The 18,431-nt window shown below is 36.7% G+C and overlaps 1 protein-coding gene across 1 annotated transcript; it reads left to right on the top strand.

Moving 5' to 3' along the window:
• Positions 1-404: 404 nt before the first annotated feature.
• On the top strand, positions 405-4,831 carry LOC130231256 (protein APCDD1-like). Its single transcript, XM_056460745.1, is given in 8 exon segments — positions 405-561; positions 564-694; positions 696-716; positions 718-747; positions 749-822; positions 824-939; positions 942-994; positions 3,337-4,831. Coding segments are annotated over 8 exon segments (1,347 nt in total). The 3' UTR covers positions 4,102-4,831.
• The last annotated feature ends 13,600 nt before the right edge of the window (positions 4,832-18,431 follow it).

Raw genomic sequence — 18,431 nt, 5'->3', positions numbered from 1 at the left:
AACAGGATAGCACAACATATCACAAAGCTCAAATCATGTCAAATAGGTTTCTTCATTAGTTCAATTCACTCAAATGTCTTTTAAAGACATCAGATCTTCAATCCAACTGAGCACCTTAGGAAAGTGCTGGAAAATTATATAATCATAATGGAGGTGCAGCCAACAAATCACTGTTTTAAACCAGGGATTCTCAAACTCGTTCCTGCAGAGTTTATCTCCAACTTGCCTCAACACAACAGCAAATATGTTTCTAGAGAGCCTAAGAGCTTGATTAGCTAGCCTAGGTGTGTCTGAATGGGATTGGAACTAAACTTTGCAGGACACAGGCCCTCCAGGACCGAGTTTGAGGACCCATGGTTTAAACAATGCTCGAACCCTCGAATCGCATCACATTATAGAAGAAAATGGTTTTCAATTGCCATGATGACAAATCCATTGACTTGAAACCTTTTTGTTTCATACTCAGTGTGAAAGTGAGGCCTGGTCCAGAATTCCTCACTCGATCCTACACATTCTACCAAAGCCCCACACGTCTCTTCAGGGCCCTCCAACACTATTATTCTGAAGCGAGTGCCACGTCCCAACCTACTCTCTTGTGATCAGGGGTAAACTACGGCTCCGCCAGGCCTCGTGGATCACCCGTGGAGCCACCGAAGCAGAGCACCACCTCCATAAAGTAGGGATGGTCATTCACCAGTCAGAAGGCCATCCATCATTCTGGCGACCCGCCTGCCCTCCTCCTGCCTGGGGACTCAAAGCTGAAGGACACCTGGTGCTCCATCGCTTTTATGAACTCTTCAGTGCCAAGCAGAGAAAGACTGTCTGGGGCTCTTGGGTTCTCCATGATGGAGCTGGAGTTGCTGCGGGTGGAGACGCATCATCATCCACACAGCAGACCGGCTCAGGAGCTGTTCTTAGGGGAAGTTCACACAGACTGGAATGAAGGGTGCACTATAGGCCAAGTGGTTACCAGGAGCCATTGCAGAATGCAATGGTGAGAGTTAAGACTACTTTTATTTGTTGCTTAAAAGTGGCTTTGGTATGCTTATATGATTGATATGATGATTATCAGACCCCATAGTTTTTCACAATTCTGCGATTGCTGAATCCAACGCAAAATCGACAAAAAGTCACAAATTTTTGCGATCCTGCAAAATTCTTAATTTAAATGCAAATAATTGCAAAAAAATGTCAATAATCTCATAAAACATCCAATTCCAAACCACATAATCAAATTATATTTATTTTAGTTTGCAATTAATGTTTTACATGACATATAGATGTTGCATACGCAGCGCACGTGATGTATGACGTGAAAAATGACGTCTCACCTGCACCCTTACATGAAGGGGGGATGTTTGCAACCTATGCAGCAAACAGATGCTGATAAAGCAGTAATTTACATGTGAAGTCATGCAAAGATGGGATTAGACATCCTATGGAGCGAATTGTGCGTTTTGTGCGTTTGACGAGCTTTAGACTGCAAAGAAAGTGGGAACAAAGATCTAACAAACGGAACAGTGGAACAGACAGAAAAGCAAGCAGCTTACAATGACGGAGATAAGTTCAAGGATGACGGCCGCTGAAAGTGACTGAATTGAAGGACATTACTTTTGCTTTATATGTATGGCTGGTTTAGTGCATCAAATCGATAAATGATTTTGTATTTTGTTTTATAAACATAATAGTTTTAATAACTCATTTCTAATAACTGATTTATTTTATCTTTGAGATGATGACAGTAAATAACATTTTAATAGATATTTTTCAAGACACTTCTATACAGCTTAAAGTGACATTTAAAGGCTTAACTAGGTTAATTAGGTTATCTATAGGCAGGTTAGTTTAATTAGGCAAGTTATTGTATAACGATGGTTTGTTCAGTGGACTATCAAAAAACAATATAGCTTAAAGGGGCTAATAATTTTGACCTCAAATTTCTGGCAATTACCACCACAAAATCAGTCATTTTTATCACAAAAATTCACACAAAAAATTTGTGAAAAACTAGGGGTCTGATTATATTCAGTGACCACGGAGATAACAGCAATATATGTAGACATTTTAAACTATTTAGTGACACCAGTGAGCATTGAAATTAATTATTGGTTGTTCATACTCATGCACATATAACGTACAAAAAACAGAATGTAGAGATTGATATACTTATGTCATGCCAAATTTGTTGGCATGCAATGAATGCATGTAAATGCAACAATGTATACTATAGATAAGATTTCTATGAATTATTTTAAGTCTTGCAATTTATAATCATGGCAGCTTGCCTAAATAAAGCACATCCAGCTTTTTATTTTTTCATCAGCACTGGCACAAATTATTCAATATTTATTGTCTCTGAAAATGGAGGTTACTTTCTCATTGCACTAGAGCCAACAAAATATTCCTTGCCAATTTTAAAAACTATTTTCTACTAATAATAAAGCTTTTGACTAAGCTAGTTTAACTGCACAAATAAGTTTAGAAATAAGCTCTTTCCACTACACAGAAACAAATGAATGGTTGATGTATATATTATTACAAAATTTGGGGTTGGCATCTTTTTAATGTGTCAAGTCTCTTTATATCTGATGCTCAAAAAGACTACTACAATCAAGAAAAACCCATAAGTGTTCAGTTCTACATTGATACTCCTTTAGATATAATTCTAATGCTGATTTGGAGCTCAATAAATATTTCCTATCATTATAATTATTGTTGCGTAATAATTATGAACAGCTCTGCTGGGATAACGGCACGGTGGCTCAGTGGTTAGCACTGTCGCCTCACAGCAAGAAGGCCGCTGGTTCGAGTCCCGGCTGGGTCAGTTGGCATTTCTGTGTGCATGGGCTTTCTCCAGGTGCTCTAGATTTCCCCACAGTCCAAAGACATGCGCTATGAGTGAATTGAATAAATTGAGTGTGAATGCAAGAGTGTATGCATGTTTCCCAGTACTGGGTTGCAGCTGGAAGGGCATCCGCTGTGTAAAACATATGCCGGAATATTTGGCGGTTCATTCTGCTGTGGTGACCTGAAGAGACTAAGCCGAAGGAAAATGAATGAATGAATGAGTTGTACTGTGTAATTTAATTGTGGAAATTATTTTTTTCCAGTTCTTTGATAAACAGAAAATGGAAAATAACAGCATTTATTTGAAATGTGAACTTTTCACAAACATTATAAATATCTTCAGTGTCACTTTCTATCAATTTAACGCATGCTTACTGATTAAAATGACCTTTTATCATTCCAAAAATGTACTACTTAATGCTATAATAATAATAATAATCAAAAAAACATTTTAATACAATCAATAAAAACACTGTTTTTCACTTTCAGCATCACATCCACCCATGCCCAGTGTGCAGCCTGGTATATCGAGCCTCAGAGCAGCATCCGCCCATTCTCCCTCCATCCCCTTCCATCCCTCTGAATCTAAATGGAAACTGGGTAAGCCAACGTTGCGAGTCCCGTCCCGCCATCCTCTTCCTTACCCGCCTCTTTGCTTTCAACGAGGAGCAACGCACTTGGGAGGGCACATATCATCACTACTCTGACCCAACATGCCGCCAGCCTAGCTTTACACTATCAGCATCAGGTCATTACGTTAAAGTAGGACAATCCGTAAAAGTACGTGGAGCCACCGAACTCGTCTTTAAAGTGACAGGTGCAAAAGTGATCGTGTTCGACCGGGCGTTGTTACGAGAATTGAATTCAACGCAAAATGGAAGATGTGGACAAGCAGGTGGATGGGAAGCAGGCACTGAGCAAGACATAACCTGGACGAAGGGTTGCGATGCATTGGGGATACGACTTCCACACAAAGAGTATGAGCTGTTTAAGATGGAGGTGGATCGTAAAGGTCATCTGCTGTTATTCAATGGGGAAAGGCCTACGGATGGATCCAGCCCAGAACGACCTGCAAAAAGGCCAACGTCCTTTCAGCCACCAATGGTGCAATGCAGCACAAGCATCAGGGTGGAGCCGCGCCACAGTCCCTACAGTGATCATTCAAAAGCACCAAAGAAAAGCTCTGCTAATGCACTGCACTCTTCGGTGATCCTGCTAGCGCTTCTGAATACATGGATTATTCATCTTTTCTAAAACACGACAAGCCATATACAGTGTGCACATTGTTCAAATTCTGCCCTGTTTATGACGGACTTACAATCTTAAAAACTGGAGGATCCTTCACTTAGGTGCTTCGACAAAACGCTTGCTGCAAATGCTCTGAAATAAGACTTTAATCTGAAGAGAGTTTCATTTAGCAAAAATGTACATAGAAAATCTTTTTAATCATATACTATATCTGCATTAATTTTAATGTCTATCATGTGTTTGATATTTGAATAAAGATAAATGGCACATTTAAAACCCAATTGTTCTGTAGAATATACATTTACCGACATTCCAGCAGAGTTACCGAACAATAACAGTGAAAAGCAAACTATGCACCAATGGCGTGATATTAGGGCGGGGTTTTCTGTGTGACTGACCAATGGGAGACTTTAGAGTTGTGGGTATCTTTCAAAAATAATCATTATTTTGATAATTGGAGTGCGGAAAGGACACATTTCAGATTTAAAACCAAAGACATGGGGAATATGGATGGACAATCAGATGACTGCGAATGAAGAAATGAGAATTAATTTGAATTGAAGCGCACATATGGACTACATCGGATATAAACTACTCTGCATTCTCAAGCATTAGTCTGTTGTCTTCAAGACTTGTCTCATTCTTCCATCTAATAAATTTTATGTAGCATTAATCTGTTAATAACGGTGAGGGTGAACATATTTATTGCTACCATTAAAGTAATTTTGATAAGAAACTCCATGGATGTTTTATTTTAAACATTTGTTTGCATGTTTACACTCAGATAATTTATCGTGTGACCAATTATTGAGCTCTTGCACAATGATTCAATTCTCTACATCCAATCTTGAATACATGTGCAAGACATTTGAAAAGAGCTGTCATATGGCTTCCACATTATGCTGGCGCTCGCCAATATCCGAAGCGCGAGTTCTCAGAAATCTGCGCACAATTCTCTCCCACTGTTTATTTGGAAGAGCAGGAAGTGTTCAACTCATTCAGTCATAGTTTAGCAGAGCGTGCAATTTTCTGTTTTTACAGAGTGGAGCGATTCCTTGTTCTGGAGGCAATCTTTGGAAGTAAAAAAAACATTTCCAAGACATCCAAATGAATCTGTCAAACATAAAAGGGTATTCATGATACTGATTGTTATAGTTTTGACATGACCCTTACACAAGTGAACAATGGTTGGCAAAATACCAAAGCATTTACTACTACTGTTGAACCATATCGTATATACCAATAAACAAAATGAGATCTTAATGAAATGTTCTCAAGCATCCCATATTGGTTACAGGGTTTATAGAGATAATAGCATAGTATAAAGATTTAAAATGTGTAATTTGGGCACTGTGATCTTTTAATATGTCATGCTTGTATTTTGAAAAGTAAATGAACAAAGTAGGGCTTTTCTATATTCTTAAACTACCTGGCAAAATTCTTGTCCCCTATCAAAGTTTTAGAAACAGCAAATAATAACTTGTTTTCTAGTTGATCATTTGGTATCAGAAGTGGCTTATATGAAAAGCAAAGGCCTCTAACCTACATATATTTTACAAAAATAAAAGATGATCATGCCTTGATTTTTAATTATTTAATTAGGACAGTAAGGTCTGAGTTTGCTTAGACAAAAGTCTTGTCACTTAACAGTAATAATGTACAGTATAGAATATAAAGTCATGGTACAGTGGAAACAAAATTAATATTGTGTATGACTGCCATGAGCTTGGAGGACTGCATCCATACATCTCTACAATAACTCAAATAACTTATTAATAAAGTCATCTGGAATGTCAAAGAAAGCATTCCTGCAGGACTCCCAGAGTTCATCAAGATTCTTTGGATTCATCTTCAATGCCTCCTCCTTCATCTTACTCCAGACATGCTCAATAATGTTCATGTCTGGTGACTGGGCTGATCAATCCTGGAGCACCTTTGCTTTCAGGAACTTTGATGTGGAGGCTGAAGTATGAGAATGAGCGCTATCCTGCTGAAGAATTTGCCCTCTCCTGTGGTTTGTAATGTAATGGGCAGAAAAAATGTCTTGATACCTCAGGATGTTGATGTTGCCATCCACTCTGCAGATCTCTCGCACACCCCCATACTGAATATAACCCCAAACTATGATTTTTCCTGCACCAAACTTGACTGATTTCTATGATAATTTTGGGTCCATGTGGGTTCTAACAGGTCTTCTGCAGTATTTGTGATGATTGGGATGCAGTTCAACAGATGATTCATCGGAAAAATCCACCTTCTGCCACTTTTCCAAATGATCAACTAGAAGTCAAGTTATCATTTATTATTATTATTAATATATACAGTTAAAGTCAGAATGATTAGCCCCCCTTTGAATCTTTTTTCTTTTTTAAATATTTCCCAAATGATGTTTAACAGAGCAAGGAAATTTTTACAGTATGTCTGATAATATTTTTTCTTCTGGAGAAAGTCTTATTTGTTTTATTTCTGCTAGAATTAAAGCAGTTCTTAAGTTTTATGGTCAAAATTATTAGCCCCTTTAAGCTATAATTTTTTTTGATTGTCTATAACTTGCCTAATTACCCTAACCTGCCTAGTTAACCTAATTAACCTAGTTAAGCCTTTAAATGTCACTTTAAGCTGTATAGAAGTGCCTTGAAAAATATCTAGTACAATATAATTTTACTGTCATCATGGCAAAGATAAAATAAATCAGTTATTAGAAATGAGTAATTAAAACTATTATGTTTAGAAATGTGTTGAAAAAAACTTCTCTCCGTTAAACAGAATTTGAGGGAAAAAATAAACAGTAGGGCTAATAATTCAGGGGGGCTAATAATTCTGACATCAACTTTATATATATATATATATATATATATATATATATATATATATATATATATATATATATATATAAATAATGCTAAATTATACATATTTTTATCCGATGTCCACAGATCGATGTTTGTTCTGTTTTAATGCTTTTAAATTTTAGAAATTATTATTATAAAATCAAGTAAAGAACTGAAAATTAATAAAACAGATAATAAAACTCTTTACTTACGTTTCTTATAAATACTATTATTATTACTAGATTTGACCAAAATTGAGCATGAAAAATAATCTTTTTTTCAAACTTTTAATACGCAGTCATATGGCCAAAATATTCCCCAGACTTCTGCTTACTACTCTGTTTCCATTAACTTATCCTATCATAATAACCATCTGCGAGTTTATTCCTGTTGAACAACTCTTTTGGAAGTATGAAACCATGGACTATGTGGTTTTCTGTTAAAAGTAATGAAATAATGTTTGCTGGCCGAGGGACGTAACGGAAGAGAGTTCAGAACGAGTCAGTGAGTCACATCCAGAAGGCAGCAGATTGTTCATATTAAATCTAGTCGACGACGGTGGCTCTGGGTGCCATGAGGTAATGCTTTCTGGTTGTAACAAGAGTTACGATGGCTGGGAATTTGCAAATATTAAACGGAGAGAGGGAGAATAAGTCACATTTCCATGCTGACACTCAAAAGCAGCTGCATCTCTTACACGTTGGCCAATAACAACAGATGAATTGAAGCGAACGCTGCGAAACTGATTAAAAACAAGTGACAATTTCTTTCTGTGGTTACAGTTAAACTAATAAAAGCCAACTGTCAGGAGATCATATTGCACGAAAGCCTGAGGCTCGTAATCACGCTTCTTGCTTGTCAAAAGAATCTATAAAAAGATTTAATACAAGGCCTATTTTACTCTGTTCAGTGAAAAGTTATGAAGCGTAGAAGCATGACTGTGGCCTAGTTACGATGTCTTTGCGCGATGCTCCACTGCTCCAATTATTATTGCTAATGGGATGGGCGTCTTTGATCATTGGCTTTCTGATGCAAAACAACTCGCTACAGTGGCCGATGTAAATTAGTGGGCCCTGCCGACAAATAAAACCAGCTTATCAGCTTTTAAAATGGGAGGAGACACGTTTTTCAAGACTTTTGTTGTTGGCATCAAAGGCTGTCTGCATCAGTCACCAGTAGAAGCAGCATGACAATCTCAAAATACAAGAACAAAACTACAAAAGGTGAAGAAAAACACAACACTGACTACAGGATATTCACTTCCAAAGAGGATGAACATGGAAAGTGGATTGTGTGATCAATTACTGGCTTCTGGGAGCATTCATTCATTTTCCTTCGGGTTAGTGCCTTATTTATCAGGGGTCGCCACAGCGGAATGAACCGCCAACTATTCTGGCATATGTTTTATGCAACGGATGCCCTTCTAGCTGCAACCCAGTACTGGGAAACCCCCATACACACTCATAGACTATGGTCAATTTAGATCATCCAATTCACCTACTGCATGTATTTGGACTGTGGGGGAAACCGGAGCACCCGGACGAAGCCCACACCAACAAGGGGAGAACATGCAAACTCCACACAGAAATGCCAACTGACCCAGCCGGGACTCGAACCAGCGACCTTCTTGTTGTGAGGCTACAGTGCCCTTCTTTCGGCAACTATTCCAGCATAGGTTTTACGTGTTCTGAGTCGTTAAGGTGTTGCTAGGCGGTTGCTAAGGTGTTGCTAGGCGGTTGCTAAGTTGTTGCTAGGGTGTTCTGAGTAGTTGCTAAGGTGTTGCTAGGGTGTTTTATGTGGTTGCTAAGGCATTGCTAGGCGGTTGCTAGGCTGTTCAGAGTGGTAGCTAAGTCGTTGCTAGGGTGGTCTAGGGGGTTGCTAAGGAATTTCTAAGGTATTATGAGTGGTTGTTAAGGTGTTCAAGGTTGTTGCTAGGCGGTTGCTAAGGCGTTGCAAGAATGTTCTAGGTGGTTGCAGAGTATTTTGAGTGGCTGCTAAGGCATTGCTAGGCAGTTGCTAAGGTGTTCTGAGTGGTTGCTAGGCGGTTGCTAGGGTGTTCTAGGTGGCTACTAAGATGTTGCTACGTGGTTGCTAAGGTGTTCTGAGTGGTTGCTAGGCAGTTGCTAAGGCATTGATAGGGTGTTCTAAGTGGTTGCTAGGCACTTGCTAGGGAGTTCTAGGTGGTTACTAAGATGTTGCTAGGTCATTGCTAAGGTGTTTTGAGTGGTTGCTAAAGTGTTGCTAAGTGGTTGCTAAAGTATTTTGAGTGGTTGCTAAGGCGTTGCTAAGGTGTTCTGAGTGGTTGTTAGGCGGTTGCTAGGTGGTTGCTAAGGTGTTCTGAGTGGTTTTTAGGCAGTTGCTAACAAATTATCACGATTCTAGTATAAATTACCGCAATGCTATTATGTTTATAGTGTGAATTAGCATGTTTGCTAGTATGTTTATAGTATGAATTAGCATGTTTGCTAGTATGTTTATGGCATGAATTAGCATTTTTGCTAGTATGTTTATAGTATGAATTAGCATGTTTGCTAATATGTTTATAGTATGAATTAGCATATTGCTAGTATGTTTATATGCACTGCTGATAGTCCAAACACTGAATCGATGCGCAGCTCTACAAGTCCCAAACCATGCAAAGCAGTGGCAACAGCGGCGAGGAAAAAAACTAAAACTAATCTAAACTGAACTGAACTTCAACATTTCATTCAAAACTACATTGTAAAAGTGCTATAGAAATAAAGACGAATTGAACTGAATATGTTTAAAGTATGAAATAGCATGTTTGCTAGTATGTTTATGGTGAGTATGAGTTAGTATGTCATTAGTATGTTTCCAGTATGGATTGGTATGTTGTTGATATGTTTCTAGTATGGATTAGTATATTTCTAGTATGAATTGGTATGTTGTTAGTATGTCCAATGTAATAGAATGTTTTATAATGGAAGTCTATGGGACAGTTGCTAGCGTGCCTTAAATGGTTGCTAGGGTGTGGCTAGTAAGTTGAAAGGTCATTAGTGATTGGCAGATTGGTAGTCTGAGTTAAATGAGCCCAATCTTAAGTCTGTATGACAGTCTGGTAGAAAGTTATGAGTTCACAAAGTTTGGTCCAATGTTAAGTCAATGAGCCTTTTCCAAAATTTCGGGGACAGTTTTTGGGAAACCGTAAGTTGGATCAGTTGGAAAAGATATTGCAACTTACTTCAGCATGGTTTGGAGGTTTTGAGTTAGTTTGGTGGTTGTAGTATGAATTATCGAGGAGGAGAAGCGTTCTTAAAATAGTCTAAGAAGAAGAAGAAGAAGATGGAAGAGTAATAAGTTTATGTATAACAGTATGTTGGCTTTCTCAAGCCACCATAATTAAATGGATTGAAGGTGTTAAAATAATATACATTTCAACTACCTTGAACTGATATGAATAAGAGTGAATGTGTTATATAAATGTAAAACAAATAAAGGATTAATTCAATATTTTCAATTAGAGATTTTACATGCTTTTATCCAAAGTGACATACAAATGACTTAAAATAGTGTAGCAATATATAGATGCAAGTAAGCGTAGTTTATTAAATTACATATACATGGAGAGAAAAGATTCTTCTACAGGTTGTTTGTCAAGCCCACTCACCTGTCAATACCATAAGGTTTCTGTTACAGCATTGATAATGTAATTTAATCTAAATATTGTCCGTTTTTATAGACGTATACGTTCATTTAATTGTTCAAGCATAAAATCAGATAAAAGGCCATTTAAAAGTACAGTATTGTAATGTGTAGTAGTGATGTTTTCTTGACTTGATTTCTAGAATGTTGCTTTAGGGTTACAAGTATGTAAATTCTTTTTAGGTAGTTGCGTCGTGAGCCTAACAAGTTAATGAAGATTTGGGAAAATTTGGCAATCTATTGTAATGTTGCAGCAACGTTTAAAGCAAGCAGCTTTCTGCTGGCCGGTGCTGGAAACCATGCTGCTAACTTAAATCCCGTTTGAAATCTAGGGAAATTTCTTTATCATTCAAAAATTCCTGTTGATTTGCCACATGGATTTCAAATTTCTGAGCAAAAAATTGTCCGAAATATGTAGCACGACACAAAAATGTCTTTCTGTCAACTTTAACCTGTGGGCAAATCTTTTCTCTCATGCAGCATTTTCATTCACGTAGACACGGTTAAGTTGTTTTGTAGTCTTTATTTGGTGTTGTGCAAAAAACTGCACGGAAATAATGCTTTATTTGTCGAATAATATGTGTAAAGTAATTTAACGAATAAGTACTGGTAAAGCAATGCATTACATAAAAAATTAAGTAATAATATTTTAGTTACTTTATTTTCAATGTAATGTGAGTTACTTTGTATTTTAATTAATTAGCTCCAAAAAAATGCTGAATTCAAAATCTGTAATCTGCATATACAGCATGTTTATAGCTCTGGGGTCAGGAAGTTCTCAGAAGGTAACATTATGCTAAATTAATATATTTTATTAGTAAATGAAGGTTATACAGTGTGACGTTAATTGCAGAGCTCTTCTATTAAATAAAGAAGAAAAAAAAAACAAGTTCTGAAAGAGATCAAGCCAGAGCAAAGGTAAGACAAAGTAACTCAAAAGTAATGTAGCGCATTACTTACCACAAAAAGTAACTAAGTAATGCAACTACTGTAGTTACTTTTCTAGGGAGTAACTTAATATTGTACTACTGTGTACTACTTTTTAAAGTAACTTTTCCCAACACTGGGTCTGAACCACTCAACAAACATAAATTTCTGCCCTATAACAAAAGTATATTTACTGCCTTATTTACCAGAATGGCAAAGCACTTAGACAAGTTTTAAATCAACCAAACCATTCAAATTTTAAAATAATCAAAAAAAACCTAACTACCTGGCATTAAAAATACTATAAATGCAACTAAAATGGGCAAAACATGGATAAAACAGGCCAAAAAGAGACTATTAACTACTGACTCTTCCCAGCAGGCAGAGGACGTCAACATGACGTCAGGTCGACGTTGTACTACAATCTCGTTGGGCATTGCATTTTGATTGGAAATGAAAATTGAGTTGACGTCAGAACCCAATATCAGGCCGACATTACTTTTCAACGCAACCTAAAAACAACAAAATATCAACGTCTAATGATGTTACAGCTTGATGTTGTGTGGACGTTACCAATATGACGTCTATCAGATGTTGGATTTTGGTTGCCAAACCTGACGAATAAATGTCAGCATTTGATATCATATGACGTTGGTTAAAGATGTTGGCCCGATGATGGATTTTGGTCGCTTTTCAACACAACCTAAAACCATCAGGAGCAGCAGCTGAGCACATCCATTGATAAAACTGTGGTCAAATAAATGTTTGTATTTTAAAGGCATAGTGTGAAACAATGGAATTTAATGCAGTGCTTCTTGTCCGATTTGAGACCCACTTTATATTGTTTCTCAATCAGGCAGCGTAGATCACTGATTTTAAACAAACAAGATCTTAAATGCGAAGAGTCCCACATTTACCGTCATCCCGGTCATTTTGACACAAGTGAGGGGACCTATTATTCCCTCTTTTATAAGATATAAAATAAGTCTTTGAAGTCCCTAGAGTGTGTATGTGAAGTCTCAGCTCAAAACGTCACACAAATAATGTTTTATTACTCTCTGAAACTGCCCCTTTTAGACTTTAATCCAAATTGTGCTGTTTTGGTGACTGCCGCTTTAAATTCTAATGAGACTGTGCTCTTTTCAAAAGAAGGCGGAGCTACGAACAACTATACATCATCATAGTGGCAGATTCAAAACAGGACCAATGTTATCTTTGTGAAAAACTGAAAATGTGAAAAGAAGTGGCACAGAAGAAAGAGGTTGGAGACTACATTGTTCATTCGTGCATCCTAAAACATTTGTGCACCCTAAAAAAGTGCTTCTGTATGGAGTATGTTCTCCCCGTGTTGGCGTGGGTTTCCTCCGGGTGCTCTGGTTTCCCCCACAGTCCAAAGGCATGAAGTATAGGTGAATTGGGTAAGCTAAATGGATGTATGGATGTTTCTCAGAGATGGTTTGCAGCTGGAAGGGCATACGCTGGATAAGTTGGTGGTTCATTCCGCTGTGGCGACCCCAGATTAATTAAAGGACTAAGCCGAAAAGAAAATGAATGAATGAATGAATGAATTTTTTTTATATTTTCAATAATTATAACAATTTATTATTATTATTTTTATTATTTTACAACTATTATTCTAAAAAATAACATAAATCAATCTTAAATGTAACTGAAAAACAATGTAAAGACACAACTGGAGTAATTTTCTAAGACTTTTGCATGAATATTAATTACGACAGTTCTATAGAATACAAAAATCTATGTTTTATAGAATTATCTGTTGTCTTAGACCCGACTCGCGGCCGAGAATTAATATTATGATGTTTTAATTACCTCCCTGACTCATTATTCCTCCTTTCTGCTTCATAGACATGCTTAGTCAAAGTATCATCATCATCATATTATGTAAACTTTAGTTTTGTCGACTTGCATGTCGATGCATATTGGCGTGCATGTAAACAACCGGGATCAGGAGGAAGCGCATGTGAGGTGCGCGGGAATGGCCTTCTGTGCACTTGCGTCAGTTTGTTTTCACCAGCGTTGTTTCGGTTGCACATAAAGAATAACAAACTTGCGTGTGCAAAAGACACCAAACGTCTTTATTCTTGGATAACCGCTCTATACACTTGCATGAATTAAATCTTATCTCAAAGCTTTTACTGGGGAACTTTTTTGTCTCCTCGTGCTGCCCCCAGCAAGATGCCGCCCTGGGCGATCACCCATATTACCCAAGCCTAAATTCCCCACTGATGGTATGGAATATACACATTTCGGTAGACTAATTACCTCAGACAAACACAGAACACCCAAACACTGCAGTGCTTTTTCATACTTTGGATGTCAATGGTTTCAGGTATCCAGTTTTCTTCATGTCTTCTTTTGTGTTCAAAAAAAAAGACAAAAAAGTTTTGGGCTAACTTTTTACGTCTTTTGAGTATATCAGGCTACTGTGATCAACCCCTTGTAAAGTTTTTCTGTAAATATTTAATTACTGAAAGAGCTGCAGTTTATTTTGTATTTTTATAGGTATATTTTATATGTTTTAAAAGTAACTTCAAAGTAAATTAATTAGTAATCTGATTACTTTTCACATGAAGTAATTAATAATGTAATCAGATTACAATTTTTGAGTAGTAGTCAGTAATTTGTAATGGATTACTTTTTTAAAGGTAATGCAGAGGAGCATTAAAGCAGTAGTTTGTCCAAAAATGAACATTATCTCACTAAAATCATTGTCTATGATGATTACAGCCTTGTTTGTTACAAAATATTTGCGCTTATGTTTCCTGAACTGGACTGTTGGATTCAGCCCTATGCTTAACATTGAAAAACCTGAACCAAGAGATCAAATCAATGAGACTTGACATCCACACTTACCCTGGTGGAGTGGTTCATATATGGCGTGAAGTTCCCATTTTCTAATCAAGCAGGAGAACAAATTCCTGGCTGGCAAATAATAATAAAAGGCCTACAACAACACAATGCCAAAGTAAAAAAGTTTCCCTTCCCTTCAGCGAATTGATGCGTCCAAAACCTCAGAATCGTTGCGGGCTCGTCATAATAATTCCCTAGTAAGGAAACAATGTGAACCAACTTCTTAAACAGACTGATGAAATCCAGCCCTCCGATGTAAAAATGACAAAAGATAACATTCCATACTTAACAGCGGCAAAAAAAACCCCAAAATCTTCTCACTCGGCCAGACAACTGACAGTACTTTAGATGCTTAAAAAAAGTGTTATTGTATCTCATTACAAAAGTATTCTTAACACATGGTAAGCATTTGCACTATTTAAAAGAGTCATTATTTGACCGTCTCCTTCCCAAACCATTATAAAACTGAGTTCATCCCACAAAATGATACAATACCTCTTGAGACCAGCAAGTGGCTTCGTAAAAGTCTTCCAGCGTACAGTAACAGCCTCACTATGCAAAATTCATGAATGCGCCACCATCTGAAAAGGCAAAGTCACATTGTTAAAAGAGTTCCATCAAGGCCATACTCTCGACTGCAGACCTTCATTTGCAAACTCCATTAGAAACATCCATTACAAGACCGTACAGTTGGGTATATATATGAGCTGCAGCTGTCTAATAAAATCTCAACATCGACTAGAACCTACAGGCTAAACCACTGACAAGAGGAAATATTAAAAGACATTACACTTCTATAAGGTCTCTTCTACGGTATCTGCTTTCAAAGTGCAAGTGTGAGGTCCTGCGCTGGATCAAATGACATCCATATGAAAACCAGGGGAAATTTCCCCAAGTTTGACCTCATTTCACGTATAGTCTTTCGTAATATTTTTCAGCTTAGCTTTTTAGGTTTACAGCACAACACACACAAAAAAGGTGTTTATTGTTGTTTGTAAAATACAGCAAATAACATGTATCTTCTTGGAAAGCAAGACAGACAGACCTGAACTATAATATTAATCATTGTTTTATTTAATATTTTTGTTAATTTAATTTTTAGTAATTCTGATTTCTGGTTTTGTATGTTTTCTTGTATTTTTGAGTATAGTTTTCATTAGGGCTGCACAATATATTGTTTCAGCATCGATATCGCAATGGGAACATTTGCAATAGTCACATCACGAGTACACCCAATGTTAAGTCTGGATCATAATGGATCATATCGTAAATGTTTTCTGAGGCCTGTGACTGTGTGAAGGATTTAAATGCTATATTGTACCATTTTTCATTTAATAGCAATTAATTTGATTGAATTGTTTATACAACGAAGACTAGGCAGTATTATTTTACATTTGATAATTTATTTACTGTATAGCTGAATACAGTTGGACTCCTCTGAGTATCATTTTCTTTATTGAACTTATCGAAGCTCTTAGATTGTTTATTATATTTTATGCACTCCTATACAGTATCATCCCAATCTATATAAAATTATAAATTCTTTCCAAATAGTTATTCAACTCATCTAGTGAACTTGTATTCATACCGCAATATATATCGCAGAATAAAAAATATTTTTCCAGTATCGTGCAGCCCTAGTTTTGATTACATTTATTTCACTTTCAGTTTTTAATTTCATTTAAATAAAGAAACTTTAATTTCAGTTATAACTAAATTATACAATTTAATATAATAAGCTTGGTTATAAACTTGCAATTTCATTCACAACAAATTTACAAAAAGGGAACATTTACGTAAAATATAATAATTATTCTAAAATACCCAATCAGTTATGCATGTGATGGAATTATGTTTAACTTACATTGGACAGACCCGAAAGATATTATTAATCATTGTTTTATTAATATTTTTGTTAATTTATTTAATTTTAAGAGTTCACACTTAGCTGATGATTGATTATAAAGCATGTTTGGCATGCTGTCCTGGGAGAGAGCCCTGAGCTCATAACATCCTCGAGCCCTGGGCTCTCTCCCGTTAGCAGGGCGAGAGGGGAGTTTGAGCTCAGGTAGATCTGGATACACTCCCCCAACTTGTTGATTATAAGGATAGCTATACTGCTTACTAAGAGCTCGTCTGAAGTGCCAATTTGGTATGGTCAAATTACTTATTTCGCGTGTTTTTGGACTGTGGTAAGAAACCAGGGAACCCGGGGGAAACCCACACGAGCACAGGGAGAACATGCAAAATCTGCACAGAAATGTCGACTGGTCCCGTAAGGACTTTTGACTAGTGACGTTCTTGCTGTGAGGCAACATGGCTAATCACTGGACCCCCATGTCGCCCAATCTAGAAAAAGGAGAGGGAGTAGAGGTGATTCTTCAAGACAAAAAGTTCCAAATCGCATACCTAAGCACTATTCTACGCCATTTTGTAGTATAAACAGTGTAAGTACTGCACTTACACTGAAAACTCTAAAAAGAATAAGTGCACTTTAAATACCCGGATGATGCACTCATTCATCCGTTAATGTGAAGTGTGAAATGTTGGACACTTCACGCACTCAACGCCGCGTAAAGGGCGGAGCCTTTGGGCACTGAAGTTGGCAGGTTCTATTTGGTAGTGTGGTCATTTACATAGCGGATTTGGCAACCGTCAAACGTCATCTGGGAAACAGTTAAAATTTCCGCTTAATAAATTAGTGTTCCATTTGGGACGACACTACATACATATACTATGCTGTTAAGTGTGTAAGTGCATAAGTACATAGTGCATAAGAGTATAGTGTGCCATTTGGGATGTAGCTAAAGATACTGAGGTAATAAACTGGTTATTGATAGTGAGTTAGGGAGTGAGTTCTGATTGGTGAATCATGTGTTAGTTAACGCAGGACCAGCTGTGGACAATCATAAGCACGTGCTCCTCTAGAAATGAGTTAATAAATAAACGTCACTTATTTTTAATAACTCTGATTCTTGGTTTTGTGTGTTTCTTTTTTGTATTTTTGAATCTAGCTTTTGATTATATTTACTTCACTTTCAGTTGATTCAGTACATACAGTTTTAAGTTAATTTCAATGAAAAAAGCTTTAATTTCAGTCTCAGCTTTAATTATAACTAAATTGTACTATTTAACATAAGGTTGGTTCTAAACCTGCAATTTCACTTTATTCACGACCAATTCATCAAATATAAAGTAATTTTTACTTGAACATAATTATTACTAATCAGTTAAATCAGTTATGTATGTGATGGAATTATGTTTAACCTTTGTCTTTATTTTCATATGTTCTTGAATTTTTAATAGGTGTATTTAATAAAAGAAATTGTTGATGTGATGCTAACAATAAATAGATAAAAAAAATTTATATTCTACAGAAAGAATATTTACACCACCAGCTAAAAATGAAGGATTCATATTAAATATTGGGACTTTAAGAGTGCAGACCAAAACCTGCTCTGTACTTCTTCTAAAATTTGGAAGGAGTTTAATACATTTTTATAGCAAAGACCAAATCTGGATCCAAAACCCCTTCAAGGTCTAATGTATAAAATCCAAACAAGCGTATTATGCTAGCTGGAACAGACCTCCTAACTCTTTTTTTTAAAAGCTATGTAAACATTTTAACTGTGGTTCTGTCATTTTCTATAACTTCAAAAGCAGTGCGGCAGATCCAGTGCAGGATTTATTAACATTAATATCAAGTCTAATGTGTTTACTAGTTTTAACCACAACTTTTAGGCATGTGTCTGCGAAATTCAAAACTATAACCACTATTAAAGTCACTTGACGTTACAAGAGTTGTACTCAAAATAAACTTTTTCCAGTTTTTATATTGTTGAACCTGAAGTCTCATGAATAAGATGGCAGAACATGTGAACAAAACTGTATCAAACCTTCCTTGTAGCCCTACTGAAAAAACAGCTTAACCCAGCCTAAGCAGGTTAGCTGGTCAACCAGCCTGGTGTTAGAAGGGGTTTTGTCCATTTTCAGCCTGGTCTTAGCTGGTCAGGCTGGGTGATGACCGTAAGCGGCGACGTT

The sequence above is a fragment of the Danio aesculapii genome, chromosome 6, assembly GCF_903798145.1.
Source record: "Danio aesculapii chromosome 6, fDanAes4.1, whole genome shotgun sequence".
NCBI classification, from domain to species: domain Eukaryota; kingdom Metazoa; phylum Chordata; class Actinopteri; order Cypriniformes; family Danionidae; genus Danio; species Danio aesculapii.
Note: the sequence above shows the minus strand (reverse complement) of the source record. Positions and strands in the feature narration are given on the sequence as shown.